The 20,164-nt window shown below is 48.0% G+C and overlaps 1 protein-coding gene across 2 annotated transcripts in view; it reads right to left on the bottom strand.

Annotated features, from left to right (window-relative positions):
• The window catches only part of TBCD (tubulin folding cofactor D), a 176,107-nt gene that overhangs the window by 21,183 nt on the left and 134,760 nt on the right, over nucleotides 1-20,164 (bottom strand). For both annotated transcript variants that reach the window (XM_049859168.1, XM_049859170.1), the window contains exons 22-27: nucleotides 19,308-19,368; nucleotides 17,225-17,247; nucleotides 15,709-15,740; nucleotides 2,668-2,730; nucleotides 1,517-1,593; nucleotides 338-419 (exon numbers count right to left, since the gene is read on the bottom strand). In XM_049859168.1, the coding sequence (XP_049715125.1) occupies nucleotides 338-419; nucleotides 1,517-1,593; nucleotides 2,668-2,730; nucleotides 15,709-15,740; nucleotides 17,225-17,247; nucleotides 19,308-19,368 (338 nt within the window). The remainder of the gene's footprint in view (nucleotides 1-337; nucleotides 420-1,516; nucleotides 1,594-2,667; nucleotides 2,731-15,708; nucleotides 15,741-17,224; nucleotides 17,248-19,307; nucleotides 19,369-20,164) is intronic.

Raw genomic sequence — 20,164 nt, 5'->3', positions numbered from 1 at the left:
ATGCTGGGCCAGTGGGAGACATGCTAGGGGTGAGCCACCATCTCTCCTACCAAGAGAGCTAGCCCCCAAAAGCTCTGTGGTGTAGTGCAATGGCCTTCTGTATTTAGTGGGGGGACACGCTCCAAGAACAAGCTGCACTTGGACTACATGTGACTGCCACTATTCCCAGGCTGATGTGGTGACCCCGCAGAGGGCTGGGCTGGCACGTTGATCCCTCCTGGCCCTTTCCATGTGGACATGGCGCCACAGGCCATTATCCTTCAGGGGCTTCCCAGTATAAGCTAGAGCCACCACATTATAGGAGCCAGGCAGGGGAATCCCCTTTCCTCTTACTCACCCACCACAGCGGGGTCTGCCTCGCCTGGCTCCTTCAGGTAGTACTCGCTGCAGAGTGCAGCCAATGCCGAGACAGCTGCCTCCTAAAACAGAGACAGGGTCATGAGTGCCACAGAGCTTTGTCCCCCTTGGGAACGCCACAGAAGCCCCAGCAATCTTAACTGTGAGCACATCAGGGAAGTTAAAAACTGAACAGACACGTCTAGCTCTTATATCTCAGGGCTCTGCTGTCTGCAGCACGGGCCTCTATGTCCCTGTGTAGGGCCGGGGGAGCACCAGGGGAGGCGCTTCTGGGGATTAGTCCTGACAGCACCCTTTGTCACCTCCCACCATACCCATGGCTGGCCTCCAGGGCGGTGGGCCGCACAGTCCTTATGTCCACAGGGGAGGCCGGAGGTGTGGGCACAGGCAGTGCTCAGGGACAAATGAGATGTCACCCTCACGAACTGGAGAAGCAGCCATCAGGACTCATCATGGGGTGATCCAGTTGCAGGTGTTTTTTAAAAAAATTGTGAGGCACTGATGACGAGCTGCTCAGACTCCACCAGTGAAAGTGTATGTGGACTGTACAGATGGTTTGACCCAGTAAGACGGCAAGACACATAAGCAGCTAGAAAATGACGGAAGACACCGGCACATACTTCTGCTTCTTCATCCTCAATGTCAAAACCCAGTCTATGTCCATGAGCACGGCAAACAACCTAGTCACGGGTGAGCATTTTATTTCTGCTGGGTCCAAGTCCACTTTAGCCCCCGGGGAGGGACGAAGTGGCACCCCCACATCCCTGTGAGCGAGAAGACGGCTGCACAAGCTCCAGCAGGAAATGGGGACGAGGCTTGCTCACCTGCACAGTGGGCATCATGCACGTCTCCAACCTAGAATTCTGCAGCCCACTGTCAGTGCAGAGGAAAAGGGCTGAAGTGGGTTAATAAAGCCAGAAACAGTAATGAAAATACTAAATATTCTGGTCACCAAAGGCCACCACAGATTTCCGATGATAACTGAGGTAGACAATGTCACTGAGAATCCCAAACATAATTGTGGCATTTGTCAGTCGTCATGTTGATGCATAAAAGGGATGCCCAGTACACACAGTCCTCCAGAACAAGCTCTACAAGGAATAACTGGCGTCACTCTCGATGTGCCGTGACACGACCCTGCGGAGGCCTGGCCCCTCACCTTGACCTGCTGTCTACAGTGACTGGAGACCAGGTGGAGACTCCGGAGCGTGTCATTGATCAGCCACTGCCAGCCATCTGTGGGAGACACAGGGAGACCACCGCACCGGGGTGAGGACCCAACAAACACATCTACCCTCTCTTAAAGCTGGTGGCAACCTTTGAGATGAATCCTGGGAAAAGCTCAAGTAGACATTTTCCAGGTTGCACACATGTCTAATGGCCCCTTGATTTAAAGGGAAAAAGCCTCTTGACAGTTGAAATGTTAAAACTGTTAACATGTGAAATACTAGCATTCAGTACCGTCAATAATTTGAAACATTTAATTCAGAAAACGTTTGTTCTTTTATCAAACCTGCGAGCTCCAAGTGGCCTTTTCCTACATCTCTCCTCAAAGTGTCATCCCTTGAGTCACCAACAAAAACCCAACATCCAGCTCAGTTAGAGCCATCACTTGGTAACAAACACTAAGTCTATCTGTAACAAGAAAGGAGTCGCGTGATTTATGAAGCTGCAAAGCTGAAGTAGAGTCAGCCTGAAGAGCTTGCTGTAGGGGACCCGGCCCCGCTGACCTCTCTGACCAGGCCCCACAGGAACATGGGAAAGGGCTCCAGGCCCATGTCGGGGAACCCTCAAGACCCCCAACAGCTCCCTCAAGGACAAGGACCACGGAGCACATTCTCACCAGGGCTGCCACACAGCCCTCAATAACGGTTACCCTGGGGAGGTGTCTGCACCGCCTGCATCCATCACAGCCCACGGTGACGGCTATCCTAGGGTGGTGTCTGCACCGCCTGCATCCACCACACAGCCCACAGTGACAGCTACCCTGGGGAGGTGTCTGCACTGCCTGCATCCACAGTCAGCGTGGGGACAGCTGAGCTCAGGGGCAGCAGTGACAGGCAGCACCGCATCTGGGAGCTCTAAGGAGAGAATGTGACCTCCAGGAGGTGGGGGATGTTCCCTTCTGGGACAGGAGGGCTCATTACTTGGACACGTTTACTATAATGATTTCAAAACAAGGTATTCTAATACCACAAAACTTTATAAACTATAATCTTTATCATCCACCCTAACAGATTCATTTTTACATCTAATTTGAAAGAACAAAATGTTACAATGTGTATCATTTAAAAAAAAAAAAGCACTTACCAATTATGATGTCACCTTTAAAAGGCATTTTGGAAAGTGACAGGTTTTCTATTAAAACACACACTAGGGAAAAAGATAAACAGTGTTATTTTCCAAAGTGCCCACCTTGGCACCCTGACCCCACGTTCTGAGTCATGTGCCAGGAAGCAGAGCCCCACACTGCCAGAGCCGTCCCTCCTGCCTGACACCTCAGTCTGTCCCGAGACACTCGGTGGGGCAGGTGTCTCCTGCGCTGAGCCACTTGGGGAGGCGCCCCACACCTCACTCAATTACAGAGGAAGGTCCAAGGTCTCCCAGATGATGAAAAGTGCGTGTTCTGAGAAGCTGGCCTGTGGAGCGAGAACTCCACACGGTGGCTGCAGATCTCCTTCACCCCACCGTGCATCCCTGGGGGCACGGATGTCCAGCCCCAGTGCAAGGTGACCCCACACTGGGTGCTTTGAGGGGCCAAGCAGTGGTGCAGGCCCGGGTTATCCTGAGGACGGCACCTGCACTAGCTGTGATGCTCAAGGTTCTGGCAAATTCCTCACCGTCTGCAGATCTTGTGGTGTCTGTTAAATAAGGAAGGGTTGCCACTTCTACAGGCAGGGGTTATGAGGGCCAAAGCGGCCCACGGAAAACAACGGGAACCGTGGAGTCAAATACAAGAGTCAACACTGAGAGCTGGGTGAGCCTTAGTTTCGGTTTGGCGGCCTCACAGAGGAAGGGTATATAAGTAAAGGACCAACCGTCCGAGGTGGGGAGTCTAACAGGAGATGCCCCTCCTCAGTAAGGAGGATGGGAGGGCAGCCCATGCCCACGATTACAACCATTTCTCTGCACACACTCCAGCGACCTCCCTCCCCGTCGCAGTGCCCACACTAGTTTCAGACACGCCTTCTTCCTGTGTGCACACATGGCAGCCGGACGTCCGTACTTTCTCTTCCATAGTCACAGGTTAAGCTACAGGAACGAGCAAATTTGGTATCTCAGCGCTCACAACATGAAGACGCCTTCTAGCTTACAAGTATGCCTGTCGTGCATCAGCTGACACCAGGGCTCCAAGCAACAGAGCAGCGTCCTCACAAGTGTGGCCACGTGAGAAGCAGCTCCGAGTCCGGCCCGAATGCTGATGCTCGTCCTGAGGTGACCCTGCCACTTCTCACAGCTCACGGCCCACACCATCCATGACCAGAAACATGGCCCTGCCTAGCCACAGTGTCCAGGGCACAGGCAACAACCCAGACACAGGGGACACCTCTCTGGGGCCTGCTCTCCTCACCACAGCTGGTGGAGGCCACGTGCATTCTTCAATACGTGTGTCATGGTCCACAGTGTGGGTGTAAAACAGGTTGGCCAGTATTTCCCTGTCACTGCAAACAAGGTGGCAGCAGACACCCTTGCAGACACAGACTGTCTATCTGCCTGTCAGTGCAGTATGTCCATCTGTCCTGCACACTGTGGTCAAGGTCTCTAAGAGCTGGCCTGCTAGAGAGGGGGCCATGTGCACTTCAGTAGCAACACATACTGCCAGATGGCAATCTAAAAAGGCTACAACAGTTCACGTTCCACTGGGAGAGCCCGTACCTGTCTCTGTCCACACCAGGGGTTATTAGGCTTGAACTGTAGCCAATTTGGAAGATAAAAAGTATTCTCTCATCGTTAAGCAGGTTTACATTTCCCTGACTACAAGGAGACTTAGGCACATTTTCATCAATTTACAGGCTATCTGGGTTTGCTCTTCTGTGAAACACCCGTGTATCTTCTTTGCTGCTTTTTCAGTAGACTACTTACTTTTTTATTGGCAGTCTTAAGAAGTCTCTGTATATTACAGCTACTGATGTTTTAATCTTTCAGCTGCAGTACAGGATTTTCTCTGAATCTGTATTTTGTCTGCTGACTTTGTATTTGGTATGTTGCTGGCTGCTGCGGAGTCAATTCTGACTCACAGCAGCCCCGTGGGGGCAGAGGAGAACTGCTCCGTAGGGTTTTCAAGGCTGTGACCTTTCGGAAGCAGATCACCAGGCCTGCCTTCCAAGGTGCCTCTTGGTGGGTTCAAACCACCAACCTTTCAGTTGATACTTGAGTGCTTAACTTTTTGCACCACCCAGGGGCTCCGTACACGGTATATGTTGCTGCTGTTGTATGCAGTCAATTCCAACTCACAACGATCCTATTGGACAGAGCAGATGTGCTCCATAGGGTTTACCAGGCTGTAATCTTTATGGGAGCAGACTGCCAGATCTTTTCTCCCACAGAGCAGCTGGTGGGTTCAAACTGCTGACTTTTTGGTTAACAGCCAAGTGCTCAATCATTGCACCACCAGGGCTCTATATGGAATATAATCGTCCATAAAAAAGTTTTAAATATTTATACAAACATAACCATTTTTTGTATGTTTCTAGCTGATGGAACTATTGTTAACACCGTAAGGTGATTACGTGCCACCGGAAAAAAAAGTCCTTACTAGTTACCACTAGCCAATGAGGTATTATGACGACAGGCTATTTGAGACCTTCTTTAAACTACTCTGGAGATGGGAAAGGGTACGCTGAAGGGAACAGATAAGAATGGCAAATATGGACGCTTGTTGAAGCCAGGGGCTGGGTACATGGGGTTCAGTATTCTGTTTCTCTTTTCTTTTGTATAGATTTGAAAATTCCCAAATGAAGAAGTTATTTTAGGAAACTACATTATCCATAAGTGTCTCCTAACATTCCTTTGGAGATTTTTATACTAAATTTTAATTAATCAGAAATTTACCTTTGGTAAAGGGGCACACCAGCCCAGGGGCAAGGACTGGAAGGCAGGAGAGGATACGAAAGCTGGTAATAGGGAGCCTGAGGTCGAGAGGGGACAGTGTTGACGTGTCGTGGGGTTGGTAACCAACGTCACAGAACAGTGTATGGACCATTTAGTGAGAAGCTAGTGTGCTCTGTAAGCCTTCATCTAAAGCACAATAATGAAAACAAACCAAAAAAATTAATTTAGCTTTGGATATGCATGAAGTGCAGGAAGAGCCTTATCTCCCCACACGGCCATCTGTGACGTCATCACTCATTGAATAAACTGCCCTCACTAAGAATGGAAACACCTTCTTTGCCATGGATCAAATTCCCATCCATATTATTACACTGGAATCTATTTCTTAATTTCTATTCCACTGATTCATCTGTGTGCTTCTAAGAAACTACCATTCTGTCTTGAATAGTGTATGTTATGCTTTAATGACTGGAAAATGCAAGTTGTTGCTATTTTTAGGAATAATTTTCTTAAGAGATTTGGCCTGGATATGAATTTTAAATGCATTTTTTAAGTTAAAAACAAAACAGAAAAAAAGCACATGACAAGACGTTCAACGTCACTGACCATTAGGAAAACAGTACATCAGCACAGTCTGTTAAAATGGCAAGAATAAAAAGCACTGATAACACCAAATGCCGGCGAGGATGTGGACAGATGTGTCTCATACACGTCACGTGTGGGAATGTTAAGTGGTGCAGCCACTCTGGAAATCGCATGGCAGGGTCTTACTAAGCATGCGCTTGTAATATGACTCAGTTGAACTCTTGCGCCTTTATCCCAGAGAATGAAAAGCTATGTTCACACAAAAACTTATGCACAAATGTTCTTGGCAGTCTTATTCATAAAAACAAAAAGCTAGAAAGAGCCCAAATGTCCTTTAATGGGTGAATCATCAAAGTCTGGTACAACCAGACAACGAAACAAAAAAAGGCTGTATACACGGACAACCTGGATGAAAAAATCCACCTCAGAGGGTTACGTACCATATGATTCCACTTCTGTAACATCCTTGAAATGGCAGAAATTAGAGATGGAGACAGCAATGGTTTCCAGGGGACAGGGATGGAGGAGGTGAGTATGGTGATGAGGACTGGACAGTTCTGTATCTTGACTGTGGTGGTAATAATACAGATCTTCACATGGCATAGAACTGCACACACGAACACACAGACACGCACGCATGTGAAAACTGGTTAAAACTGAATGTCTGAAGTATAGTTAATGGTGTGGCACCAATGTAAGATGTCACCACCGGGTGAAAGACACAGGATTCTATAATTTTACAGCTTCCTGTTAAGTCTATAATTATTCAATATACCAGGTTTTTTTCTTCTTTTTTTAAAGTAACAGACTAGGCAATTCAGAACAACCCTGAAGCTAAGACACCATTTTTCTTTTTAAAGCTGGGCAAAATTAAAAACGAACATCTGCTTAAAGTCACTGGAGAACTTTCTTGAAAGTTCCAGTCTTGGAGAAGACTGGAAGCAAGAGAGGGAAGTGACAGAGGTGAGCTGTTTTCCCCAATGAGCAGCAGGTTATCTCAGAAAAAGTACTTCAGAAGTCCAAGACGATAAGAGCTTTTAAGGAATACTGGGACGAAAACTGGAGCTCAAGGATATCGAGGGAGAACTAGTAAACCCCTCACAATGGATTTTGAATCCAAAGGGCCAAACCCTAGAAATAAGTATAAAATGTAGCTCAGCTGGCTGATGCCATCCATTGAATCCTCTCAAATCCTGAAACTGGATGAAGTGATCCCAGATTGCTAGCACCCCTAGCCTCCCACCAGAAGCAAACATAAGGCCCCTCTGGAGAAAGATGAAAACAATTCTAGACCTCAAAGTATTTCTATAATTTTTCATATAGAGGGTCCAGGATTTTAGAAACAGAACCCACAGAAGCTCTAGATAATGGTATTACTAGATTTTAAAATGTGCTTCATATGTTCAAGGAGGTGTAAGAAATGACTCCAAACCATGACAAAGATAGGAGAACTATTAAAAAAACTATTTAAAAAAATAAACATACAGAAATTCTGATGGGAAAGATAAAAACTTTGGCATTAAGAATTCAATTCATGGGTTTAATAGCAGATAAGACACAGCTGAAGAGAGAATTAGTGACATGGAAGATGGGTCAAAGAAAAAATCCAAACTGATGCACAGAGACAGGAATGATGGAAAAAACAGAAGAACAGGTATGAGAAAAAGAATAAAGTGAGGGGGTCTAACTTATGGATAAGTGGAGTCACAGAAGTAGAGGAGATAAAAAAACTGGAGAAGAGCAATATTTGAAAAGATAATGGCTCAGAATTTTTCCAAAACAGAGGAAAAAAAAATCAAACTACAGACTACAGAAGGACTACAAACCCCAGAATCCCAAGCAAGATAAATACAAAGAAAAGTCACTCCAGGTATATCATGGTAAAATTTCTGAAAAACAAAGATAAACACAAAATCTTAAAAGAAGCCACAGAATTAACAGATTACTTTCAATACAGTAATAAGTAGACCAGCAGATAACTTCTCATTAAAAAAGAAAAAAATTCCTGAAGACAGCAAAATGTTATGTTTAAAGTGAAATAAACCAATAAATAAATATCAACCTGAAGTTCAATGCCCAGCAAAAACGCCCTTCTCGAATGAGGGCAAAAAAAGACATTTTCAGACAAGCACATCAGATAATTTATCACCAGTATTTATTTCAGACATATACTACAGAAAATATTAAAAAGTGTTCTTCAGTAAAAAAAACAAAGAAAGAAAACCTCCTTGGAAGACCAGAAATGCAGAGAGAAATAAAAGAAAAAAAGGTAAAATGTGAGTAAATCTAAATGAATTCTTACTACAGAAAACAACAGCAATGTCTTATGTGGTTTAAAATACATGTAAAATTAAAAGACATGATAACAGGATGCGTAAGAGAGCGAACAATGGGTTAAAGGATGAGAAACAGGTGGGGCAACCGGCTATAGGATGAGGGAAAGATGGAGAGTTGGGTTAGGGGATGAGGGAGAGGTGGAGGGTTGGGTTAGGGGATGAGGGAGAGGTGGAGGGTTGGGTTAGGGGATGAGGGAGAGGTGGAGGGTTGGGTTAGGGGATGAGGGAGAGGTGGAGGGTTGGGTTAGGGGATGAGGGAGAGGTGGAGGGTTGGGTTAGGGGATGAGGGAGAGGTGGAGGGTTGGGTTAGGGGATGAGGGAGAGGTAGAGGGATGGGTTAGAGGATGAGGGAGAGGTGGTGGGTTGGGTTAGGGGATGAGGGAGAGGTGGAGGGTTGGATTAGGGGATGAGGTAGAGGTGGAGGGTTGGTTAAGGGATGAGGGAGAGGTGGAGGGTTGGGTTAAGGGATGAGGGAGAGGTGGACGGATGGGTTGGAGGATGAGTGAGAGGTAGAGGGATGGTGTAGCGGATGAGGGAGAGCTGGAGGGATGGGTTAGCAGATGAGGGAGAGCTGGAGGGATGGGTTAGCGGACGAGGGGGAGGCGGAGTGATGGGTTAGGGGATGAGGGAGAAGTGGCGCGATGGGTTAGGGGATGAGGGAGAACTGGAGGGATGGGTTAGAGAGAGGATGGAGAAGAAGAGGGATAGGTTATAGGATGAGGGAGAAGTGGAGGGATGGGTTAGGGATGAGGGAGAGGTGGAGGGATGGGTTAACAGGATGAGGGAGAGGTGGAAGGATGTGTTAGGTGATGAGGGAGAGGCAGAGGGATGGGTTAGGTGATGAGGGAGACGTGGAGCAATGGGTTAGGGGATGAGGGAAAGGTGGAGGGTTCGGTTAGGGGATGAGGGAGAGGTGGAGAGATTGGTTACAGGATGAGGGAGAGGTGGAAGGATGGGTTAGGGATGAGGGAGAGGTAGAGGGATGGGTTAGAGGATGGTGAGGTGGAGGGATGGGTTAGGTGATGAGGGAGAAGTGGAGCAGTGGGTTAGGGGATGAGGGAGAGGTGGAGGGATGGGTTAGGTGATGAGGGAGAGGTGGAGCAGTGGGTTAGGGGATGAGGGATAGGTGGAGGTTTAGGTTATAGGATGAGGGAGAGGTGGAGAAATGGGTTATGGAATGAGGGAGAGATGGAGGGATGGATTAGAGGATGAGGGAGAGGCGGAGGGATGGGTTAGGTGATGAGGGAGAGGTGGAGCAATGAGTTAGGGGATGAGGGAAAGGTGGAGGGTTCGGTTAGGGGATGAGGGAGAGGTGGAGCAATGGGTTAAGGGATGAGGGAGAGGTGGAGGGATGGGTTAGGGATGAGGGAGAGGTAGAGGGATGGGTTAGGTGATGAGGGAGAGGTGGAGCAGTGGGTTAGGGGATGAGGGAGAGGTAGAGGGATGGGTTAGGGATGAGGGAGAGGTAGAGGGATGGGTTAGGGGATGGTGAGGTGGAGGGATGGGTTAGGTGATGAGGGAGAGGTGGAGCAGTGGGTTAGGGGATGAGGGAGAGGTGCAGAAATGGGGTAGGGGATGAGGGAGCGGTGGAGGGATGGGTTATAGAATGAGGGTGAGGTGGAGGGTTCACTTATAGGATGAGGGAGAGGTGGAGGGTTGGGTTAGGGGTTAAGGGAGAGCTACAGCAAGGGGTTAGAGGATGAGGGAGAGGTGGTATATGTGTTGAGAAAGGGGCATCCTGGTGGGAGAGCTAAATCTCATGTCCCGTCAGTAGATAAATAATCTGCGCATAAGGAAAATGCTAAGGCTTCTTTTACCCTGGTTAATAAATAACAATAATCTTCCTCACACCCGTGGCAGACTTTAGTGGTGCTCCCCAATACTTGTGGCTCCCCCACCCCTCTTGTGGCACATGGAAGAGTAGACTTTCTTGGACTTTTAATATTGGGTGTGGTCACATGACTCTCCTTGGTCAATGAAATGTGAGCTGAGATCACTTTTGGTGGAAGCATGAAATGCCAGTCTGCCACTCTCCTCCCACTCCCAGCCAGACTGCAGGGAGCAGAGCCTCTGGCATTGGGGTCCTCAGTGAGGACAATGTGGGATCGCAGTGTCCCCACCCTCTGGCTGATACATGGGGAATGGCAGTGCCCCTTCACTCCAGCCAAGCCGTGATGCATTGTGGAGTGAGCAGGTAAAAAACGTGGTTTTTGTAAGGCACTGAAATTGTGGGATTGTTTTAATAGTATAACCCAGCCCATCCTAGCCAATAATGCTCCTTCCTCCAACTCTCCTAGTAAAGCTGAGCTCTGCAGACTTCTGACCTAATAATTCTAAGCAGTGAAGTCTCAGACCCTACCCTTAGAAATGCAAGTCTTCACAATCAGCAAAAGGAGTCTAAGAAAGAGATGAAGAGGAAGACCTGCCCCCTCACAACTGGGCAAAGAGGTGCAGTTCTGCTCCATGAAGCAACTTTAAATAAACTGATCTGATAAGGGCTAAACTGAGGATATTCACAACACTATCAACCTTATTCTCCTATGGCACATACAAACTTGTGTGAAGATTTGTAGTCAATGCCAACCTGTTATCCGATATGTGAACAAAAGGGTGGGGAAGACTCCTAAGTCTTGAGCAATCGCTGCCAGGTGATGTGAAAGGACCTCCCAAAGAAACCTGCAGCTTGACTAGGTGCCTCTCTGGAGTATATGTGACCTTCTTGATGACAGCATTTAATTGACATATCCGTATTACCAATGGGTACAGAGGCACACAAGAGTTCTGATTGAATCAGAAGATGATCACTGGCACTTTACAATGGTATTTTCACCCACGTGCAGCCCATGAATCTACTTGAGTTCTCACGTTCAAAGAGCTTTCAGTCTTGTCTCCTTCAGTGCAGCTTGGACTTCTTCCTTCAGTGCCATCAGTTCCTGATCACGTTACCTCCTAAAATGGTTGAACACTGACAAATTCTTTTTGGCACAGTGACTCTGTGTATTCCTTCCATCTTCTCTTGATGCTTCCTGTGTCATTTAATATGTTCCCCGTAGAATTCTTCAATATTGCAACTCAAGGCTTGAATCTTTTCTTCACTTCTTTCAGCTTAAGAAATGCTGAGCGTGTTCTTCCCTTTTGGTTTTCTATCTCCAGGTCTTTGCACATGTCATTATAATACTTTATTTTGTCTTCTTCAGCCACACTTTAAAATCTTCCGTTCAGCTCTTTGACTTTGTTTCTTCCTTTCGCTTTAGCTACTCAACATTCAGGAGCAAGTTTCAGAGTCCCTTCTGACATTCATTTCTTTCCTTTCTCTCCTTCCTTTTAATGACCTCTTGCTTTCTTCACGTATGATGTCCTTGATGTCATTCCACAACTCATCCAGTCTTCCGTCATTAGTGTTCAACGCATCAAATCTATTCTTGAGATGGTCTCTAAATTCAGGTGGGATATACTCAAGGTCATACTTTGGCTCTCATCAACTTCTAATTTTCTTCAGTTTCAACTAGAACTTGCACGTGAGTAACTGATGGTCTGATCCAGTCGGCCTCTGGCCTCGTTCTGACTGATATTGAGCTTTTCTATCATCTCTTTCCACAGACATAGCCGATTTGACTCCTGTGTATTCCATCTAGTGAGGTCCATGTGTACAGTCACCATTTATGTTGGTGAAAAAAGGTTATTTGCAATGAAGAAGTCATTGGTCTTGCAAAATTCCATCATGTGATCTCCAGCATCGTTTCCATCACCGAGGCTGTATTTTCCAACTACCAATCCTTCTTCGTTTCCAACTTAAACATTCCAATCACCAGTAATTACCAAGGCATCCTGATTGCATGTTCAATCAATTTCTGACTACAGAAGTTGGTAAAAATCTTCAATTTCTTCATATTTGGCATTAGTGGTTGGCACGTAATTTTGAATAATGGTTGGATTAACTGGTCTTCCTTGCAAGCATGTGGATATTATCCTATCACTGGCAGCGCTGTACTTCAGGATAAATCTTGAAATGTTCTTTTCTGACAGTGAATGCAACATTCCTCTTCAAGTTGTCATTCCTGCCACAGTAGACCATATGATTGTCAGATTCAAAACAGTCAGTACCAGCTCATTTCAGCTCACTCATGCCTAGGATATTGATGTTTATGCGTTCTCCATCTTGCCACTCACGGCAGAAGAACTCACCGAAGGTGGTGGATGCAGGGAGGCCACTGAGGTCACAGGGTCTCCTTTGGACTGCAGCAGGGGTGCCTGCAACTGCCCAGGGCCTGGAGGAGAGAGCAAGATGGAGAGACGGAGAGGGGTGTGGGGAAGGGGCCACCTGCCAAGAGAGCAACATGGGGCGGGGAGTCTACCCTGCCGGGGGGCAGAGGGTACATAACCATCCTGGGCTCCCTTCTTTCCCCTCCTTCCTCTACTGGCCCAGGGCTGGGGGTCTACTGATGAGCAGAACTGTAAGCCCACAGGCCAGAGAGACAGCAGAGGGCAGAGTGGGGCAGGTGGTAGGGGGACAGAGACTATCTTGTGATAGCCCCCCAACAGACCACAAACCACAGCTACCTTTCAGGGAAAAACACCCAATAATCTGAGGTGCATGAAAGTACCAAAAACCCAGATAGCAGCTAGGTGGGTTTAATCTTGAACCAAACAAAGCAGGTCTGTAATTCACAGCCATTGGCAGGAGTATTGGGCGCAGCAGACAAACAAGGATGCTGGGAAAGGCCACCTTGCCTGAGTCCTTACAGCCTCAACAGAGAAAAAAAGGAGCACAGTCCTACTCCTGGTCCCTGTCACAGTGGCAAACCCACATATCTCAAGTGCCTGTGTTGCAGGGAAAGAAGCGGCCACCACACACCACCACTGGGGGAACATGCAGGGCTCCACGGAGGCCAGCCCAGCAGCAGTGCCCCTGAAGAGACACACACTCTTTCTGCCAGTCACTCCCACCCAAACGCTTTTTTTTTTTGCTTTAACTTCATCACAATTCTGATTGGAATGCAGGCTGGCAACACCTACAGGATCCACAATAAAAACTGGTTCAATAAATTTCAACACATCTAAATAACGGCATTCCATTAGCCAATAAAAAGCAAAAGAAGCTGATCTAATTGGCATGGAAAGCGATTAATGATACACTGAGTAAAAAAGAAAACAAAATCTTGATGTCAGAAACCTAAATGTGTAAGACAAATTAGCCTGAAGGAACCCCAAAACATCAGCAGCTGTCCTCAGTAGCTGCAGGAATTAGGAATGTTTTTTTCATTTCAGAAAGCAAGGGCCAGTCCACCCACCCTGGGGCAGCTGCCCACCCTCCCCAAGCCACATCCCCCAAGCCTCCAGCCTGGAGACCGTCCACAAACACGGGCCAGCATCAGCCCACCCTCCCCGAGCCATGTCCCCCAAGCCCCCAGCACGGAGACCGTCCACAAACACGGCCCAGCATCAGCTCACCCTGAGCCACATCCCCCTAGCCCCCAGCCTGGAGAACGTCCACAAACACGGCCCAGCATCAGCTCACCCTGAGCCACATCCCCCTAGCCCCCAGCCTGGAGAACGTCCACAAACACGGCCCAGCATCAGCTCACCCTGAGCCACATCCCCCTAGCCCCCAGCCTGGAGAACGTCCACAAACATGGCCCAGCATCAGCCATTTGGCGAGGAACCACCCTGCAGCCTGCACTCAGGCCTTTGCAGGCACTGACCACGTCCACATTCAGAAAGCTGACCATGACCAAAGGTGTCGGCTGCAGAACTGGCATGTTCGCCGTCCCGTGTGTCAGCTGACAGAAACCAGTTCACACGTCTAGAGCTTATTTTCCAACTACGTTTGCCAAATGCGTAAGGACACTCCGCTGACACTTGCTGTGTCAAAGGGCCATCCCCGCAAGACACCACTGCACTGGCAAGGCACCCCGCGTAGGGGTAGGAGATGTGGACATTACACACTAGGGTCTAGTGCCGCCCTCCTCCGTAAGTACCGAAGGAATCGCAGCAAAAGGGTGCCACGTGGCTGACCTATCCCTGGTGGTCTCCCATACCCCAACAGACCAACACCTCCTGTGGCCCTGGCCCCGGCACTCCATGGTAACCCGATTCAGGGGCAAGGGTCTCTCCAAGGAGCCACACCTCGCCCACCTGCCTCCACCCTCACCCGCCTCCCGGCTGTGGCCAGGCTGAGGGAGGGCACCTGATAAACCAACCAGCTGCTGTCGAGCTGACCTGGCTCATGGCAGCCTCATGTGTCAGAACAGATCTGTGCTCCACAGGGTTTTCACAGTGGCTGCATTTTGGAAGAAGATCACCAGGCCTTTCTTCTGAGGCACCTCTGGGTGGCTTTGAGCCTCCAACCTTTCATCTGGTAGTCAAACGCTTAGCCATCTACACCACCCAGGGACTCCTGGGCATCTGATAAAAACTAAAAAAAACAAACCTGTTGCCATCAGGCCAATTCTCGACTCATGGCAACCCCATGCGTTAGAGGAGAACTGCTCGTACGGTTTCCCTGGCTGTAATCTTTATGGGAAGGTCCCTGGACGGCGCAAACGGTCTACTAACTCCACTACTAACCTAAAGGTTGGAGACTCGAACCCATGTTGTACTGCAGAAGAAAGGTCTGGCAATCTGCTTCTGTTAAGATTACAGCCAAGAAAACCCTATGGAGCAGTTCTATTCTGTAACACGTGGGGTCACCATGAGTCAGAATTGACTCCATGACAACTAGTAACAACAATCTTTATGGATGTAGGTTGCCAGGCCTTCCTTCCATGGCACTGCTGAATGGGTTTGAACTGCCAAACTCTCAGTTAGTAGTCAAGTGCAAACTGTTTGTCCCACCCAGGGACCCTGGACACTTGATAGATGGTACCAGACCAGTGCGTGGGTACTGGGTCTTCACGTTGGTTAGCTGGACCAGCTTCAAAAGTCTAGAAATGTGCTATGCTAACATCATTTGGGCTCCCTCCTAACACACATAATCTGAGAAGTTAGAATTAAATTACACTTAATTTAAACATCGTGTCGACGAGGAAAACAGAGTGCTAGAAAGCCTGAGCTGCATCCCACCCTGCCGGGCCCACCAGCAAGCCAGCCCTGTGGCCGCTAAAACAGGTCAACACACACAAGAAGGGAAAGTCAGAGACTTGGAGTTTAAAGAAACAGGAGCGAAGCACAGGGTGGGGTTGAAATGCTCCAGCCAGGCATACGCTCAGCCTAACTCTGGAGAAAATCACAGGATTTGTTCTGCAAAAGGACACATTCCCAGGAAGCTTTAAAAGGGTCAAAAAAACGAAGTAAATGCCTTCAATGTTTTTTTCCTTCCTTGATATTTGAAATAAAGGATTTAATCCCATAATTTGCAGCCTCCGTCTACCAGACCTACCTGCTTGTCTCATGAGTTCTCCTCCTAGACCCCTATAAAAAAATTAATAAAAACATTCAGGGTTAGACCGTCTTCTTACACAAAACAAGACAAAATAGCCTCATCAAGCAACATGTGACCTCCAGCTCCAAAAACTATTAAAATGTTGGTTAACTGAATTTACTACTAAAGGTATGAACTGCTTTTTGTGAAAAGAAATGTAAAAAAAAGTGATATAACCATTTTCCTGATCCTTCCTGCTCATAACTGGGATTGCTCTGATTTCCAGTTTTCACTGGTCACGATAACTTCACTGGCATTAACCGCATCACATTATCACATAGAGCCAATTCTGCCCGACGCTGTCATGTTTTAAAGACCAGACTAATCCAAGCACCAGAAAGATGTCAATGTCCAAGCAGACCATGTGCAGAGCCACAGGAGCGCCACTGTCCAAGCAGACCACGTGCAGACCAGAAAGCTGCCACTGTCCGAAAAGACCACGTGCAGACCAGAAAGATGCCACTGTCCAAGCAGACCACGTGCAGAGCCACTGGAGCGCCGCTCCCGTCTGCTCCGATGCCTTGCTTGCACGTGTGCCGAGGTCAGGAGCTAGGACAGGAGGGGTCATAGCTGCTAAAAGGATAAAAATAACCATGCCCTGGACACCCGAATGCTAGGGAGAACCACGAAGCAAGGGTTTGCAACCTTGACAGCAGAGTGCAGGCTGCAACCTTGAGAGGAGGGCCCACCAAGTGTCTCCAGGCCAGCATAGGGAGGGAATCCCAGACAGGAATGAGCCCCTGGATGGAGAGGGCCAGGGAAGCCTGTGGGCAGCACTGGGGCTTTCAGTCAAACCGGAGGGTTGTAAAATCTAAAAATGCCAGAAGTGAAAGAGAACAGTGAGGGCCACTCCCCACAAGTTACACTAAAGGCACTAAGCTCAGTGAAGAGGAAGGCACAGACTGAGAGGAAACCACACATCACGTGTGGACAAAGGGCTCACGTCGAGTGCATAAAGGACGGTGGCTCAGTAAGGAGACAGACAGCATGATGCTGTTAAGCAGGCAGAAGACCTGAACAGGTGCCTCGCCAAAGAGGACAGAGGAAGGGCCAATCAGCACAAGAAAGGGTAGTCGGCATCATGGTCATCAGGGATGCAAATCAAAAAGCAGAGGGGAACTCGAGGGTGACAGGAGAGCTCCAATATGGGGGCTGTGGCAAAGGCTACACAACTGTAGGCAGACAACAGAACTCATCAATCTGTACACTCGAAATGAGCAAACCTTATCATGTATGTCGACAGAACTCAATAAAGCTTAAGACACCAACTCAGACCTTTCACGTCATCTGAGTATGGAACTGACTGATGCCTACTGAGATAAATGCAGGAAAGCAACTGTCAAGATGGCTCAGAGACAAGCCATATCACACAGCTACTCACAAGGATTAACAGACTAGTCCACCTTGTACTGACTACATTTTTTTTTTGTCAGTAAGACACAAAACACAAGAACATCAGTTTTGTAAAGCTTACCTGTATAACTGATGATCATAGAGCTAAAAATAAATAATAGACAGTCAGTTATTTGAATAATTTTTATTTTTTAAATAACAAAATATGACACTGAGTTGATTCTGACTCATAGCAACCCTATAGGACAGAGCAGAACTGCCCCACAGGGTTTCCAAGGAACAGCTGGTGGATTTCAACTGCCAGCGTTTTAGTTTGCAGCCATAGCTCTTAACCACTATGCCACCAGGGCTCCCACATACTATCAGTAAGTACCAAAACGAGAACAAGAGAACAGGGCCAGCCTGGAGGGCTGACCAGAGGCCCTGAGGGCAGACCTGTCTGGCGCAGTGGTGAGCTCTCCACATGTGTGAGTCCATGAGCTCATGTGGCCATGTCAACAGCCCTGGCTGGGACCGGCAGGGAGAGCATCACACTTCCCTCACACAGATGTAAACACAAGGTGCGAGAGGGGCAGGGAGGGCCACACAGCCTGTGAGAAGAGCCAGATGGGACCTGCCACCTGACCAGGGCATGATTCCTACCAGTCTCCTACCTGGCCGCTTAGGCAGAACACCAACGCAGCCAATGGGGGCTGTGATCATGCTTTTTATTCAGAAGTACGTAGAAGCAATTCACAATACCATAATACCATAACGTACCAAATTTTATAGAATGTTTAGCTCCATTAAACTCACATCAAGTCTATGCAGCATGTCATGGTTGATTTTATGTGTCAACTTGGCTCAGCTATGAGTCTCTCTGGTTTGGCCAGATACTGGCTGGATGATGTGACAGTGGTGGACTGACATGGTGGGATGGCGTGATGGGATGATGTGGTGGATTGACGTGGCAGGATGGCATGGTGGGGTGGCATGGTGGGATGGTATGGTGAGTCAACGTCATGGATTGATGTGGTGGGATGGCATGGTGGGTTGATATGGTGGACTGACGTGGTACGATGACGTGGTGGGATGGTGTGATGGGCTGACACGGTGGATTGATGTGGTGGGATGGCATGGGGGACTGATGTGGTAGGATGGGGTGGCGTGGTGGGATGGCATGGTAGGTTGACATGGTGGATTGACGTGGTTGGTTGATGTGGTGGAATGATGATGATGGGATGATGCGACGGAAGGATGAGATGGGCTAATGGGATGGTGATGGTGGTGGGATGGTGGGATGGTAATGTGATATGACGGGATGACGTAATGGTGATGGTTGTGATACGAGGTGATGTGTTGTAAACGTAATTACCTTTCACGATGTGATCTGATGTGATCAGCCAGTCAGCTGAAATTAGAGTGTCTCTGGGAGTGTGGTCTGCCTCCAGAATATAAACGGATATTCTGACAGGGCTTGCTCTCTTCGCATCACCTGACCTCGGGATCTCAGGACATAAGTTTGCAGAAGTCTTTGGCCTGCTGCCTGACCTGCAGATTTTGTGCTCGCCAGCTCCTGCAATCTCGTGAGCTAACAGAGGTTTCCAGCCTGCCAGTCCCCATGATTGTGTAAGCCATTTCCTTGAAGTAAATCTCTCCCTCTCTCTTTCTCTCTCTCTCTCTATATACATATGTCTCACTGGCTTTGCTCTTCTAGAAAACCCAACTAAGACATTTTGGTACCGAGAATGGTTCCAGAGGAACAAAATCTTAAGGATGAGTTTTCTGACTTGGTTCTCAAGTCTAGCAAGACTTAAAGGCACTGATGACTCTTTGTAGTAGTAAAGAGGGCACTTATAATCCATGACATGATGTGGCAATAGAGATGTGCAAAATATCACCACCCCTGGATCATCTTCATCAAATCCTCGTGAGAGACAAGGCACTGCGTGACACTGTATTTGATACCTTCAAACATTTTTGGTCAAACTGGCGAGTTTAATGACGCTAGCTGGTTGTTCCTACTTTCACTGGATAAAGTTAGAGAAAGAAAAGAATAAGCTCAGAGCTGCACAGTCCCCGCTGGAGCACTACATAAAGGCCTGAAAGTTGCTATTTGTGCTCTAAAAGAAAGCCTTTTTTCCTGTAGTAACAAGGCCAAGGTTGCTGAAAATCATACCCAGAATAGCTGAATTACAACATCGGCCTAAGCCATACGTACAAACCTGCTGGTGAATCTGCTTCAGCCCCTCCATGGCCTTCTCGTCCAGGTAGTCTGTGACAGACCTGCAGAATTCCAAATGACAGACAGCATCTGAGGTTGTTTGCACAAAGTACTCAAATCCCTAGTCCCCATTAAAAAGACAGACTCTGTACACCCTGTGGCTGCACTTGCTCATTTCTGATTGCCGATCAGGGCGGAGGGAGTGTGGGTGGGGGCCGGGGGGCTGGGAGTAGGGGACTTGAAGACGCTCTCTGACAGCTTCTACTCAGGCAACCTGTTTGTGAGGCCAGAGTCACAGTCCTGTGAGCGTGAGCAGAAGCCGACACCCTCATCAGAGCTGATGGCAAGGCACAACCTCACAGAAGAGACGCTGTTCCCGCCAGCTGAGGGTGTACAGCAGGCCCACTCTCACAGCGGGCCTCCTTTGCATCACGTCCTCCAGGCTCATCCACATGGGAGGATGGATCAGTGCCTCATTCTTTTTTATGGCTGCATGACATTCCCTTGTATGAATACAAGAAGCCCAGCTGGCGTAACAATTAAGTGCTCGGCTGCTAACCGAAAAGGCTGGCGGTTCAAATCCACCCAGAGGCTCCATGAGAGAAAAGACCTGGTGATCTGCTCCTGTAAAGATCACAGCCTAGAACCCTCTGTCACATGGGGTCACTGTGAGTAGGAATCGACTCAGCAGCACCTGACGACAACATGGATAGACCACATTTTGTTTATCCATTCACCTCTTGATGATACTGGGTTTCTACCTTTGACTATTATGAATAATGCTGCAATGAACACTGACATATAATTTTTATGTGGACATATGTTTTCAATTCTTTTAGGTATATACCTAGAAGTGGG

The sequence above is a fragment of the Elephas maximus genome, chromosome 19, assembly GCF_024166365.1.
Source record: "Elephas maximus indicus isolate mEleMax1 chromosome 19, mEleMax1 primary haplotype, whole genome shotgun sequence".
NCBI classification, from domain to species: Eukaryota; Metazoa; Chordata; class Mammalia; order Proboscidea; family Elephantidae; genus Elephas; species Elephas maximus.
Note: the sequence above shows the minus strand (reverse complement) of the source record. Positions and strands in the feature narration are given on the sequence as shown.